Consider the following 14,834-nt stretch of genomic DNA (forward strand, 5'->3'; position numbering starts at 1 on the left):
TACCCCTCTGTTTACCCTCTGTCCCCTCCCTTCGGTCTACCCCTCTGTCCCTTCCCTTCGGTCTACCCCTCTGTCCCCTCCCTTCGGTCTACCCCTCTGTCCCCTCCCTTCGGTCTACCCCTCTGTCCCCTCCCTTTGGTCTACCCCTCTGTTTACCCCTCTGTCCCCTCCCTTCTGTCTACCCCTCCCTTCCGTCTACCCCTCTGTCCCCTCCCTTCCGTCTACCCCTCTGTCCCCTCCCTTCCGTCTACCCCTCTGTCCCCTCCCTTCGGTCTACCCCTCTGTCCCTTCCCTTCGGTCTACCCCTCTGTCCCTTCCCTTCGGTCTACCCCTCTGTCCCCTCCCTTCGGTCTACCCCTCTGTCCCCTCCCCTTCGGTCTACCCCTCTGTCCCCTCCCTTCGGTCTACCCCTCTGTCCCCTCCCTTCGGTCTACCCCTCTGTTTACCCCTCTGTCCCCTCCCTTCGGTCTACCCCTCTGTTTACCCCTCTGTCCCCTCCCTTTGGTCTACCCCTCTGTCCCTTCCCTTCGGTCTACCCCTCTGTCCCCTCCCTTCGGTCTACCCCTCTGTCCCCTCCCTTCGGTCTACCCCTCTGTCCCCTCCCTTCGGTCTACCCCTCTGTTTACCCCTCTGTCCCCTCCCTTCTGTCTACCCCTCCCTTCCGTCTACCCCTCTGTCCCCTCCCTTCCGTCTACCCCTCTGTCCCCTCCCTTCCGTCTACCCCTCTGTCCCCTCCCTTCGGTCTACCCCTCTGTCCCTTCCCTTCGGTCTACCCCTCTGTCCCTTCCCTTCGGTCTACCCCTCTGTCCCCTCCCTTCGGTCTACCCCTCTGTCCCCTCCCTTCGGTCTACCCCTCTGTCCCCTCCCTTCGGTCTACCCCTCTGTTTACCCCTCTGTCCCCTCCCTTCTGTCTACCCCTCCCTTCCGTCTACCCCTCTGTCCCCTCCCTTCCGTCTACCCCTCTGTCCCCTCCCTTCCGTCTACCCCTCTGTCCCCTCCCTTCGGTCTACCCCTCCCTTCGGTCTACCCCTCTGTCCCCTCCCTTCGGTCTACCCCTCTGTCCCCTCCCTTCGGTCTACCCCTCTGTCCCCTCCCTTCGGTCTACCCCTCTGTCCCCTCCCTTCGGTCTACCCCTCTGTCCCCCCCTTCGGTCTACCCCTCTGTCCCCTCCCTTCGGTCTACCCCTCTGTTTACCCCTCTGTCCCCTCCCCTTCGGTCTACCCCTCTGTCCCTTCCCTTCGGTATACCCCTCTGTCCCCTCCCCTTCGGTCTACCCCTCTGTCCCCTCCCTTCGGTCTACCCCTCTGTTTACCCCTCTGTCCCCTCCCTTCGGTCTACCCCTCTGTTTACCCCTCTGTCCCTTCCCTTCGGTCTACCCCTCTGTCCCCTCCCCTTCGGTCTACCCCTCTGTCCCCTCCCTTCGGTCTACCCCTCTGTTTACCCCTCTGTCCCCTCCCTTCTGTCTACCCCTCCCTTCCGTCTACCCCTCTGTCTACCCCTCCCTTCCGTCTACCCCTCTGTCTACCCCTCCCTTCCGTCTACCCCTCTGTCTACCCCTCCCTTCCGTCTACCCCTCCCTTCCGTCTACCCCTCCCTTCCGTCTACCCCTCTGTCCCCTCCCTTCCGTCTACCCCTCTGTCCCCTCCCTTCCGTCTTCCCCTCTGTCCCCTCCCTTCGGTCTACCCCTCTGTCCCTTCCCTTCGGTCTACCCCTCTGTCCCTTCCCTTCGGTCTACCCCTCTGTCCCCTCCCTTCGGTCTACCCCTCTGTCCCCTCCCTTCGGTCTACCCCTCTGTCCCCTCCCCTTCGGTCTACCCCTCTGTTTACCCCTCTGTCCCCTCCCTTCTGTCTACCCCTCCCTTCCGTCTACCCCTCTGTCCCCTCCCTTCCGTCTACCCCTCTGTCCCCTCCCTTCCGTCTACCCCCTCTGTCCCCTCCCTTCGGTCTACCCCTCCCTTCGGTCTACCCCTCTGTCCCCTCCCTTCGGTCTACCCCTCTGTCCCCTCCCTTCGGTCTACCCCTCTGTCCCCTCCCTTCGGTCTACCCCTCTGTCCCCTCCCTTCGGTCTACCCCTCTGTCCCCTCCCTTCGGTCTACCCCTCTGTCCCCTCCCTTCGGTCTACCCCTCTGTTTACCCCTCTGTCCCCTCCCTTCGGTCTACCCCTCTGTCCCTTCCCTTCGGTATACCCCTCTGTCCCCTCCCTTCGGTCTACCCCTCTGTCCCCTCCCTTCGGTCTACCCCTCTGTTTACCCCTCTGTCCCCTCCCTTCGGTCTACCCCTCTGTTTACCCCTCTGTCCCTTCCCTTCGGTCTACCCCTCTGTCCCCTCCCTTCGGTCTACCCCTCTGTCCCCTCCCTTCGGTCTACCCCTCTGTTTACCCCTCTGTCCCCTCCCTTCTGTCTACCCCTCCCTTCCGTCTACCCCTCTGTCTACCCCTCCCTTCCGTCTACCCCTCTGTCTACCCCTCCCTTCCGTCTACCCCTCTGTCTACCCCTCCCTTCCGTCTACCCCTCCCTTCCGTCTACCCCTCTGTTTACCCCTCTGTCCCCTCCCTTCTGTCTACCCCTCCCTTCCGTCTACCCCTCTGTCTACCCCTCCCTTCCGTCTACCCCTCTGTCTACCCCTCCCTTCCGTCTACCCCTCTGTCTACCCCTCCCTTCGGTCTACCCCTCTGTCCCCTCCCTTCGGTCTACCCCTCTGTCCCCTCCCTTCGGTCTACCCCTCTGTCCCCTCCCTTCGGTCTACCCCTCTGTCCCCTCCCTTCGGTCTACCCCTCTGTTTACCCCTCTGTCCCCTCCCTTCGGTCTACCCCTCTGTTTACCCCTCCCTTCGGTCTACCCCTCTGTCCCTTCCCTTCGGTCTACCCCTCTGTCCCTTCCCTTCGGTCTACCCCTCTGTCCCCTCCCTTCAGTCTACCCCTCTGTCCCCTCCCTTCGGTATACCCCTCTGTCCCCTCCCTTCGGTATACCCCTCTGTCCCCTCCCTTCGGTCTACCCCTCTGTCCCCTCCCTTCGGTCTACCCCTCTGTCCCCTCCCTTCGGTCTACCCCTCTGTTTACCCCTCTGTCCCCTCCCTTCGGTCTACCCCTCTGTTTACCCCTCTGTCCCCTCCCTTCGGTCTACCCCTCTGTCCCTTCCCTTCGGTCTACCCCTCTGTCCCCTCCCTTCGGTCTACCCCTCTGTCCCCTCCCCTTCGGTCTACCCCTCTGTCCCCTCCCTTCGGTCTACCCCTCTGTTTACCCCTCTGTCCCCTCCCTTCTGTCTACCCCTCCCTTCCGTCTACCCCTCTGTCCCCTCCCTTCCGTCTACCCCTCTGTCCCCTCCCTTCGGTCTACCCCTCCCTTCGGTCTACCCCTCTGTCCCCTCCCTTCGGTCTACCCCTCTGTCCCCTCCCTTCGGTATACCCCTCTGTCCCCTCCCTTCGGTATACCCCTCTGTCCCCTCCCCTTCGGTCTACCCCTCTGTCCCCTCCCTTCGGTCTACCCTCTGTCCCCTCCCTTCGGTCTACCCCTCTGTTTACCCCTCTGTCCCCTCCCTTCGGTCTACCCCTCTGTCCCTTCCCTTCGGTATACCCCTCTGTCCCCTCCCTTCGGTCTACCCCTCTGTCCCCTCCCTTCTGTCTACCCCTCTGTTTACCCCTCTGTCCCCTCCCTTCGGTCTACCCCTCTGTTTACCCCTCTGTCCCTTCCCTTCGGTCTACCCCTCTGTCCCCTCCCTTCGGTCTACCCCTCTGTCCCCTCCCTTCGGTCTACCCCTCTGTTTACCCCTCTGTCCCCTCCCTTCTGTCTTCCCCTCCCTTCCGTCTACCCCTCTGTCCCTTCCCTTCGGTCTACCCCTCTGTCCCCTCCCTTCGGTCTACCCCTCTGTCCCCTCCCTTCGGTCTACCCCTCTGTCCCCTCCCTTCTGTCCCCTCCCTTCTGTCTACCCCTCCCTTCCGTCTACCCCTCTGTCTACCCCTCCCTTCCGTCTACCCCTCTGTCTACCCCTCCCTTCCGTCTACCCCTCTGTCTACCCCTCCCTTCCGTCTACCCCTCCCTTCCGTCTACCCCTCCCTTCCGTCTACCCCTCTGTCCCCTCCCTTCCGTCTACCCCTCTGTCCCCTCCCTTCCGTCTACCCCTCTGTCCCCTCCCTTCCGTCTACCCCTCTGTCCTCTCCCTTCAGTCCCCTCTTCTGTCCTCTCCCTTCAGTCCCCTCTTCTGTCCTCTCCCTTCAGTCCCCTCTTCTGTCCACTCTTCTGACCCACCCCTCTGTCTACCTCTCTGTCCTCTCCCCCCCAGGGCCAGGGAACAGGTGGGTTTGGAACACATCAGACCAGACCACACCACAAACAGGTTGCTACCCAATAGAACTAAGTCACAAATTATACAAGACAAAACAACATCTACAAAGCTGATCCACTGAAGCTAATTGGAGGAAATCAGAGGGGGAACAAGATGGAGAAAGGGGGGCTGAGAGTAAAATATAGGACATAGAAAAGGTTGAAGAAGAGTAGGAGAGAGAGATGAAGGAAGAGGGGAAATACAAGCGAGTGGTTACAGAGAAAGAGCAAGCAACAGAAGCAGAGAGAGATGAATATGGAGGGGAAGGAGTTAGAGAGCAAAGGAGAGAGAGATGAATAAGGAGGGGAAGGAGTTAGAGAGCAAAGGAGAGAGAGCGACAGAAGCAGAGAGAGATGAATAAGGAGGGGAAGGAGTTAGAGAGCAAAGGAGAGAGAGCGACAGAAGCTAGGAGAGATGAATAAGGAGGGGAAGGAGTTAGAGAGCAAAGGAGAGAGAGTGACAGAAGCAGAGAGAGATGAATAAGGAGGGGAAGGAGTTAGAGAGCAAAGGAGAGAGAGCGACATTGAAGAAGAGAGAGATGAATAAGGAGGGGAAGGATTTAGAGAGCAAAGGAGAGAGTGTGACAGAAGCAGAGAGAGATGAATAAGGAGGGGAAGGAGTTAGAGAGCAAAGGAGAGAGAGCGACATCGAAGAAGAGAGAGATGAATAAGGAGGGGAAGGATTTAGAGAGCAAAGGAGAGAGAGTGACAGAAGCAGAGAGAGATGAATAAGGAGGGGAAGGAGTTAGAGAGCAAAGGAGAGAGAGCGACATTGAAGAAGAGAGAGATGAATAAGGAGGGGAAGGATTTAGAGAGCAAAGGAGAGAGAGTGACAGAAGCAGAGAGAGATGAATAAGGAGGGGAAGGAGTTAGAGAGCAAAGGAGAGAGAGCGACATTGAAGAAGAGAGAGATGAATAAGGAGGGGAAGGAGTTAGAGAGCAAAGGAGAGAGAGCGACATTGAAGAAGAGAGAGATGAATAAGGAGGGGAAGGAGTTAGAGAGCAAAGGAGAGAGAGCGACATCGAAGAAGAGAGAGAGAAAGAAAGCGAGAGCGGGCCCCTGTCCTGAAAAGCCAGTGATGCGGAGCCGCATCAGCACATATGAAACAGTGAGCAGGACAATGGACCCGGGTCTGTAACCGGACCCCGTGTGCGTAATCTCTCCGTCACAAAAGAAAAGAGCGAGGGAAGGAGGGAGGACGAGGGAGGGAAGACAGGGGGCTCGGCCATCTTAATCTGGCTTCTCATGGCAAGGCTGGAGCCCAGAGGTGTCATGTTCCAATCCACCCTCGCAAACATTCCTCATTTTTCACTTGAATTGGTGGTGTTTTGTAGCGAGCGGCCCCGTAATTAACACAGGGATCTTCAGAACTCAATGACTGAACATAATTACTTCTCTCCTTTTCTTCTCTCCCTTTCTGCGGCCTGGGCTCTCCCCGGCGAGCAGCCCCTGGGGCCCGGGTTTAGGCCTGACTGGCCAAACACAAAGGCTGGCCCAGCCATCACCCGCTGTGGAGAGAGAGAGGAGGAGAAGAAAGGGAGGAGGAGGGTGAGAAATGGACTGTCTCCAGCCTGCTAGGGCTGTTGGATCAGCTGTCAGTGAGACACTGGCCCAGTCAGCACTATTGAGAGAGCGCGCTATGACCTTAAAACACTGCTGCAGGGGCCCCACAGCCTGTACTCATCCTGGCCAAGCTATTACAGAGAGAGAGAGAGATGGAGATAGAGAAGGGGAGAAGGACAGAGAGATAAATACACAGACAGAGATAGACAGAACAAGAGACAGAGAGAAAGACCAAATGAAAAGAGAGAGACAAACAAAAAGACTATGTTAATTGTTGTCAGCCAGCAGCACATTTCCACGTTTCCCTGACAAAAACAAACAGCCCTAAAGGGCCCACTTACCATCCTCATACAAGTCAGTCACTAAATGAACACCGCCACTGTGCATTCTGTCACTTGCCAGGCTGTGAGTGTGTTCTCCTGGGGTTGACAGAGTGACTGGCTCCCTTGGCTGCCACTAAAGTCACAGGAAAATGGTCCCTACAGGCCCAGAGCCCAGGGATCCTCCAGTAGCACAGCTCCCTCGGAGGGCCACTTAAATACATGCGCAACTGTAGGCTAGATTAGGGCCTGCACAAGCTACATTAGCGTTAGCATCTCCATTAGCGTCACAACAGTGATTGACTGACAGGGCCACTCTGGGCTTTGCAAGTGTGAACACAACCACACTAAAGTAAGGGAATGGGGTTTGGATGCTAGCTAATGGTCGAGTACCTCACTGACAAACACAACAACAACGTCAAAGACATGGTAATAAACTGATCGAAATTCACTCAAATGTAGAGGGCAGATGCACAAAAAGGGACAAGTATGCTGATGACATGCCTTTTTACAAACAGTTTGAATTTTTCATGAATATATATGAATATTTACAGCACATAAAACAGACATAAATAAATCATAAAACACACAAATCAAAAGACCACACAACACCAAGTGCACCGTAGCAATTAATCTACACAAACAAAGCAATGCAACTGACACAAAAAGAACACATGAAACAAGTACACAAACATTATACACAAACATCATTTAGACTAACACATGATTAGTGGTCCCTTCTCCTGATGCGGGTTTTGCAGGGATGTTTCAAGCATGTTGCAGGGTGGCCATTTATAAACTGCACTCTCAACAAAGACGCTAATCAGATAATCATCTATTTGTTTTAAAACATCATTAAGTAGCCTCCATTAGGCCCGGACGACTCCTCACCAGCCGTGTAGCCGTTGCTAGGCAAACAGCGGCGAAGGGTTTTGTGAGGTGAAAAGGGTGGAAGGAAAGGACCAATAGGATGATGCGGCATGGCACTCCACGGACGCAGAGCGAAGAGCCACTAATTAACCACCATGCACTAATCACTTATCTCTCTAATGGGAGGACACTCACACACAATGTGCATATACACATTACAAACACAATGTGCAGACATACACGCTGACATTTGCAGGCATCACGTATAATAGGGAGAACAGCTCTGCACCTATCCACAATTTCATTCCATTCATGTTCATGCTTGGCATCTAGTGGCCTTAGCAAATAATTTGACTTACTATGGATCTCTGTAGAATCGGAAGCGTAGGGTTCACAGAGTGTTTTAGTTGTAGGTTAACACACTGGGCCAGGTTGGAATTAAAAACCTGATTAGAAGGAGGGGAGGAGGGAAGGAGGGGAGGAGGGAGGGTTGGCGTCAGGGGAGGGTTGGCTTCTGGGGAGGGTTGGCTTCTGGGGAGGGTTGGCTTCTGGGGAGGGTGACTAAAGTGGTGAAAAATCCAATAATTGTGCCATTCTGGGGTGTGGTATTACTCTTTCATTCTCCCTCTTTCATTCTCCCTCTAATACCTTTGCAACAGAAGAAAAGAGAGAGAGAGAGAGAGAGAGAGAGAGGACGAGAGAGAGAGAGAGAGAGAGAGAGGATGAGAGAGAGAGTGAGAGAGAGAGCTGGCTGGCTGGCTGCTAAAGTATGTAGTCTTTGTAATTACCACAGTATTACTGGTCTAACAATGAAGGGCAGCTCTGACTGGGCCACCATCATTTCCTCTCTAATCCTCCTGCTCATTGGCAACGCTCAGGTTTCACCACCCCCATCTCCTACCACCTATACTGACCAATACCCAACCAACCATACACTTCACCGGGGGCTTTATTTCACTAGCCCTTGTATTCATTGGCTATTTTCCACAGTGGTACGTCTATTGTTTGTGTGTGTGTTTTCTTTCTCTGAGAATGTTTTTTTCTTCTATTCAGGGCTAAGACAGTTGCCTGCCCTGGACACGAACCCCTGAGCTCTTAACAGCCTAACCCTTGTAGAAGGCAAAGCCATTTCCTCAAGATATGGAACCAAACCAATTACCTTAAATTAAGTCAACTGGCAACTCTTCCCCACTTCTCATCCCCTGAGCCACACGGGGCCCAAAAGCTAATCATCACATCCAACACCTCCCCCTAGCAAACAGACAGGCCCAAGGGTACATTCACATCACACTCACAAACCATTTACTTTGCTTTTTACAATTTACTAGATTAACTCAAGACTGTAAATATAATATAATTGGGTAAATAAATGCAGTTGTCATGTAGTAGCAGACACCTTCATCCAAAGCAACTTAGGATTCATAGTGACATTCCCAGTAGCCTTAATGTGGGCCATGCAGGAATCTAACCCACAACCCTAGTGGTGCTAGCAGCACCATGCTCTCTAACTAAGCCAATGACTCCACTGTAACAGTGGTTGTGTGTAGCAGCGCTGGTCGCTCCACCAGTATAGTGTTACACTGAGGGGCACATAGGCTCGTCACAGAGCCTGGCCTGTAAACACACACAGGGGAGCACTAATTAACTGTCACCAACACAAGAGTTAAGAGTTGCAGTGTCACAGTGTGTCAGAGTTACAGCCCCCAGACCTGCATGTAGTACCCAGGGCCCCAGCCCTCCGCCATTGTCTAACGGGATATAATTAGATAGCATTCTGGCAGAGTGAATTAGCATAATTATGCAAACAGGGGCTGCTAAAGGGTTGGCACAAGGGAGGGCCACAGGGGGAACCTCTTAAAGCACACACAGTATGCAATACACTCACACATACACAAATGTGCACACACACTCACACAGGCGTACATATTCATGCTCGAACACTTTCTGCATTAAGGCAGGATCATCCATTATAGAGCTATGGTATCTGAACACACACAAAGACACACACACGGTGATGTATGTAAGCTCTCGGGCCTACGAGACAGCAGGAGGGGTCGTGTCACCGGGTAATGAGGATGATTAGAAGACTAAAAAGAGTTGTAACCAAAGTGACAATGAAAGGTTTTGTAAAGGAGCCACATTATAAAGCCTGTTTCCAGAGACCTGCTGGGCCCAAACAGAGGTCTGAATGGACACAGCTCATCCCACAGCATATGGATGACCCCTATAGCCCTGATTCACACAGCTCATCCCACAGCATATGGATGGCCCCTATAGCCCTGATTCACACAGCTCATCCCACAGCATATGGATGGCCCCTATAGCCCTGATTCACACAGCTCATCCCACAGCATATGGATGGCCCCTATAGCCCTGATTCACACAGCTCATCCCACAGCATATGGATGACCCCTATAGCCCTGATTCACACAGCTCATCCCACAGCATATGGATGGCCCCTATAGCCCTGATTCACACAGCTCATCCCACAGCATATGGATGACCCCTATAGCCCTGATTCACACAGCTCATCCCACAGCATATGGATGACCCCTATAGCCCTGATTCACACAGCTCATCCCACAGCATAAGGATGACCCCTGTAGCCCTGATTCACCCAGCTCATCCCACAGCATATGGATGACCCCTATAGCCCTGATTCACACAGCTCATCCCACAGCATATGGATGCCCTTTAGCCCTGATTCACACAGCTCATCCCACAGCATATGGATGGCCCCTTTAGCCCTGATTCACACAGCTCATCCCACAGCATATGGATGACCCCTATAGCCCTGATTCACACAGCTCATCCCACAGCATATGGATGACCCCTATAGCCCTGATTCACACAGCTCATCCCACAGCATATGGATGGCCCCTTTAGCCCTGATTCACACAGCTCATCCCACAGCATATGGATGACCCCTATAGCCCTGATTCACACAGCTCATCCCACAGCATATGGATGCCCCTATAGCCCTGATTCACACAGCTCATCCCACAGCATATGGATGGTTCCTATAGCCTTGATTCACACAGCTCATCCCACAGCATATGGATGCCCCTATAGCCCTGATTCACACAGCTCATCCCACAGCATATGGATGCCCTTTAGCCCTGATTCACACAGCTCATCCCACAGCATATGGATGCCCCTATAGCCCTGATTCACCCAGCTCATCCAACAGCATATGGATGCCCCTATAGCCCTGATTCACACAGCTCATCCCACAGCATAAGGATGCCCCCTGTAGCCCTGATTCACCCAGCTCATTCCACAGCATGTCTTACAACACCTCCCTGTAGAGTCTTATGACAGCACAGAGTGAAACCTACAATGGAGGAGCTCTCTAAGACACATGACTATCTGAACCCAACGTGTGACCTAGCCTAGCATACACCCCCCCCCCAAACCAGCCGTTCCTCTCCAATCCAAACCCTGTGTCAACAAGGCTCTCATGTACCCAGCTAAAACCTCTTCAGCCCCACCTATCCCCATTGTGCCTGGAAACATTGGTCCTCACAGGAAACAAGGCCAGTTAAACCCTAAAACAAGCCCCCCTACAAGCCCTACTCCTATGGCCAATGCAGCATAGAGCACCGAAGCACACATTTGCAGGACTAATCCACCCCCAGCGTTTTGGACTCCCATTCAGGAAGAGAAGGAGCCCAAGGATTGTGGCATGTACTCTCCTCAGGGGAGGATTTAGGGATGTGCAAAGTTGAGGGGGGGTGGAGGGGAGCAGGGGGCAGCTAACACAGGGGCAAGGGGCACCCCCTCTTCAGACAATGAGCTCCTGAGCTCCCCCTCCAGCCTTTCTGACAGGGGTATTTGGGGTGAGATGTTTGGGCCTAGCAATGCGTGAGATCAATTAGAAGTGGTTGAGAGGAGGGTTTGAAAGGCACTGCCTAGCGGTGAGGACCCAGGGCCCCCTACCTCTAGAATCTCTACCTCCACCTCCCTCTCCCTCCCCAGGAAAATCCAGACCAGATGTGGGTCAAGGAGCCAGATATCTATCTATCTGAGCCAGTGAATAGCTCCTCTCGCTGGGATGGTACGAGGGAGGTGGAGAAGACAAGCATCCTGCTGTGGTCATTGAGGAGAACGAACAGAGCTGGAAGCACCACATTCCTACCAGATGGGCTCGCTTGTACCCTCTTAACCCCAGACCCTGGTCCTGGTGATAGGGTCACCTCTCTCATCCCTCAGTCTACCAACTGGACACCAGATTAGCTGCAGGTCAGACAAGGTTAAGCAGATAGGATCATCAGCTCTCCTGACAAATAACAACAACATCGAGCCTACAGCTGTCTATTTCATACCACATCAATCTCTATTTAGACAGAATTCTGTAGAACCTCTAATAGTTAGAGGTAAAGATCTTTCAGAAGTAAATATCCTTGTTTGGTATAATGCCACAATACATCTGAATAATTACTCTATTATACTGAAGGGTCAAAGTGCATTTTAGTATTACCTATGACCCCTAGTTTACACCAGCTAGGCCTACATGTAACCCAGATATGCTAATAAGGGCAAGGGGACACACGGCTTATTATTTCTGGCTGTTTTCAGGTCCTTCAGGATTAGCTGAGGTGATGGGAAATGCTGTGCTGTGTGACCTGATCATGTGGGATGACTGAGTACAGTCCCAGTTTTGACCTCTACTACCACCCTAGACCCCTGTGTAGCCATCTGGCTCACAGATGACCCTCTGATTCCCATAGCTATGAAGACACAGGAATAACCGGAACCAATCAGGTGACTGTAAAGAAAGCTCAACATACACTATGGGCTGCTAAGTCATCCAATCAAACACAAGCGGTCCTTATTATCTTATTGATTCAAATCAGGATTAATATATGCATAGGTCTACATAGCTACATACAATGATTACCGTGTGTACTGTTACATCACAACATACACTGCGTGGCGCAAACATTAGGGACACCTGCTCTTTCCATGACAGACTGACCAGGTGAATCCAGGTGAAAGCTATGATCCCTTATTGATGTCACTTGTTAAATCAACTTCAATCAGTGTATGAAGGGGAGATGGGTTAAATAAGGATTTTTGATCCTTGATACAATAGAGACATGGATTGTGTATGTGTCCCATTCAGAGGGTGAATGGGCAAGACAAAAGATTTAAGTGCCTTTGAATGGGGTACAGTAGTAGGTGCCAGGCGCACCGGTTTGAAGGTGTCAAGAACTGCAACACTGCTGGGTTTTTCATGCTCAACAGTTTCCCCTGTGTATCAAGAATGGTTCACCACCCAAAAGACATCCAGCAAACTTGACACAAATGTGGGACCATTTGGGATCAACATGGGCCAGCATCCCGGTGGAACGCTATCGACACCTTGTAGAGTCCATGCCACAACGAATTGAGGCAGTTCTGAGGACAAAAGGGGGGTGGAACGCAATATTAGGAAGGTGTACCTAATGTTTTGTATACTCAGTGTATATCCTGGGTGACAAATTATTTGTATTTTCTCTGTGGACCCATTTTCTGAAAGAGGAAAAGTGAACACACAGGAACACAGAATGAAAAGCCCAGACCACCAGTGTTGTTCGACCACAGTCCTCAGCTATAATAACAAAACACTCGAGTTTGGGCTCACTTGAGAGGGAGCTAGAACACAGATAACAGCTTTAGCCAATCTGTTCCTTTCATCACATTTGTGGAATGCTCACCCCACTGGGTAGCAGGTATGTGGGCCTGCTAAAGGCCAGGCTGGTGGGGATCACATGATCACATGACCTGGCTGTCAGGCAGGCATAGAAAGAGAGAGGCAGCTCCCAGGCTCTCTCTGGCTCTGCTGTGTGAATACTGCTGATCAGCGCTGCCTGCTAGTGGGAGTACAGAGAGATGCAGCCTTCCCTGAGGGGTTCCCTCTTCTACAAACAACCTCTGATTTACTGATCAAACTGTTACTCAGCGTTATATAAGACGATACAGGACAGCTGTCACCGTGGTAGCAGAACAGAAAACAATGTTTCCATTACCATGGAAAAACAGCTGCATGACCTTCTCACCTCATCACCATCTCCTCAGGATACTGATTTGATTGGCTTCCACAGCTTAACATCAGATCATTTGTATTGCATGAGACTGTGTTAAGTCCTTATGAAAAGGTGATCCTCAATCTGCCCTCAGCGATAATGGTAAAAATAGCCTTTTCTCACTCTCTCTTTCCAACAGGCTGAGTGACTCACCAGAAGAGCAATCGATGTAAGTGGGAAAACAGTGTGTTACCGGAGGTCATCATAGGGAGGTAGTCATAGGTTAAATGAACGCACACTCTTAACATGTATATGGAGGATGTACTCACAGACATTCCCTGTATTGTCAAAACTGTTGAGAACCTCATTCACTCTGATGGGCCCGAGGTTATCTCTGGAAATGAATGAGAGAGTAATATGATTATACAGTGTGTGTGTAAGCTACACGGTGCTTGGCTTAAACACAGGACAAGGATCTCAAACCCACCTGAGAAAGGCACTGAACTCTGGGAAGGAAGCACTTGTGTATTCCACCCACTGGCCTTCGGAGGGGTCATCGGTCTCTTGGTGCATGACACTGGTTTTGTTGAACAGGTTGAAGGAGGAGAATCTCCGGACAGACACCTGCTTGACCTCCGAGTCTGCACTGTCCAGCTGTTTCTGTCTCAGCACCTGAGGGAGTGGGAGATATAGCAACTGTCAAACCACACAACCTGACCTGCTTTAAAAACACCACCTCAAAACACATGTACTGATCAAATTAGAGTGACATGGAGGAATTAGAACCTTCTATCTAGCCTAGTGATGAAGATCTGATATGGCTCCAGGCTCTATTGTTCATCCTTGAAACTGATCCCCACAGTTCCTGTAGTAGTGTGGTCATTAACTTGTCACAGGACACCTTAAGTTTATTACTAGCACGTGCATAGTGCAACATGAATTAGTGATGTTTTATTTGTATTTTTTATACTTTACAGTATTTGAAATGCAAGAGGATATTTCTGGAAGCATTTTGTGTATCAGTGAAATGCCCATGTAAGGACAAAACCTCCCTCTCAGGTCATGCCCTCACACTGTTATGGTTACAGCCCAACTGGGACAGAGGAACTGGAGAGCTGTATATAATCTCAGTTACACATGTTACTGTAAATACAGATACAGGTCTATGAATGGTAAATCGATGATAAATGTAGCTTAGCTAAAGCCAGTATATATCTAGCTAGCTAATGGCGCAATTATATTAGCTAGCTAGCTAACGTTAGGCGCAATGCAACATTGATTCTGTCAGTTGATAACAAACCCATTGGAAATGTGACGCTTGTTTTACCTGTCGTAGGAGAGTCCATCTTGCACGAGCTACGTCGGTTCCACAATTAGGGTCTCGATTGGATTGGTGGTTGGTAGTTAGCTCTTTTTCTTTATTTTCTGGCAAGGATGGCAACGGCGATTCGTGATATTTACATTTTTCTGGTTCACCTGTCAACTTCCCTTCCATCCTGTCTTCAGTGTTTTGGGCAAAAATAAATAAAATTCTAAATGATTTACAGTGTAAAACACACGGTCTAATAAAGCGAGTATGGCTCTGTTTGTTCACAGAATAGGACAAGTAGTACAGTGGTAGCGTGACATCAACCGGTAAAACCCTTACTGCTCCGGTGCTGCTGGAGAAAGCATGCTACTTCCGTACACTTATGACAGCAAGACATAGCAATTTATTACCAACATCATCGAACGCAGTATTGAGTTACAACTCGT

At 51.6% G+C, this 14,834-nt stretch overlaps 1 protein-coding gene across 1 annotated transcript; it reads right to left on the reverse strand.

Moving 5' to 3' along the window:
* Positions 1–8,671: 8,671 nt before the first annotated feature.
* LOC135524911 (calmodulin-lysine N-methyltransferase-like) lies at positions 8,672–14,760 on the reverse strand. The gene is made up of 4 exons (XM_064952755.1): positions 14,407–14,760; positions 13,567–13,751; positions 13,409–13,473; positions 8,672–8,685 (listed from the first exon to the last, which is right to left on the reverse strand). The coding sequence occupies exons 1-4, from the start codon at positions 14,572–14,574 to the stop codon at positions 8,672–8,674; spliced, it is 432 nt and encodes a 143-aa protein (XP_064808827.1). The 5' UTR covers positions 14,575–14,760.
* Positions 14,761–14,834: the final 74 nt, after the last annotated feature.

Source organism: Oncorhynchus masou, chromosome 31 (genome assembly GCF_036934945.1).
Source record: "Oncorhynchus masou masou isolate Uvic2021 chromosome 31, UVic_Omas_1.1, whole genome shotgun sequence".
Classification (NCBI taxonomy): domain Eukaryota; kingdom Metazoa; phylum Chordata; class Actinopteri; order Salmoniformes; family Salmonidae; genus Oncorhynchus; species Oncorhynchus masou.

Excerpts from the sequence above, each read along its gene's own strand:
- LOC135524911 (XM_064952755.1), bottom strand. The coding sequence starts at position 14,574 with ATGGAAGGGAAGTTGACAGGTGAACCAGAAAAATGTAAATATCACGAA. Across the intron at positions 13,752-14,406 it reads GATGGACTCTCCTACGACAG|GTGCTGAGACAGAAACAGCT; the intron begins GTAAAACAAGCG and ends CCACTCCCTCAG. Across the intron at positions 13,474-13,566 it reads GAGTTCAGTGCCTTTCTCAG|AGATAACCTCGGGCCCATCA; the intron begins GTGGGTTTGAGA and ends ATTCATTTCCAG.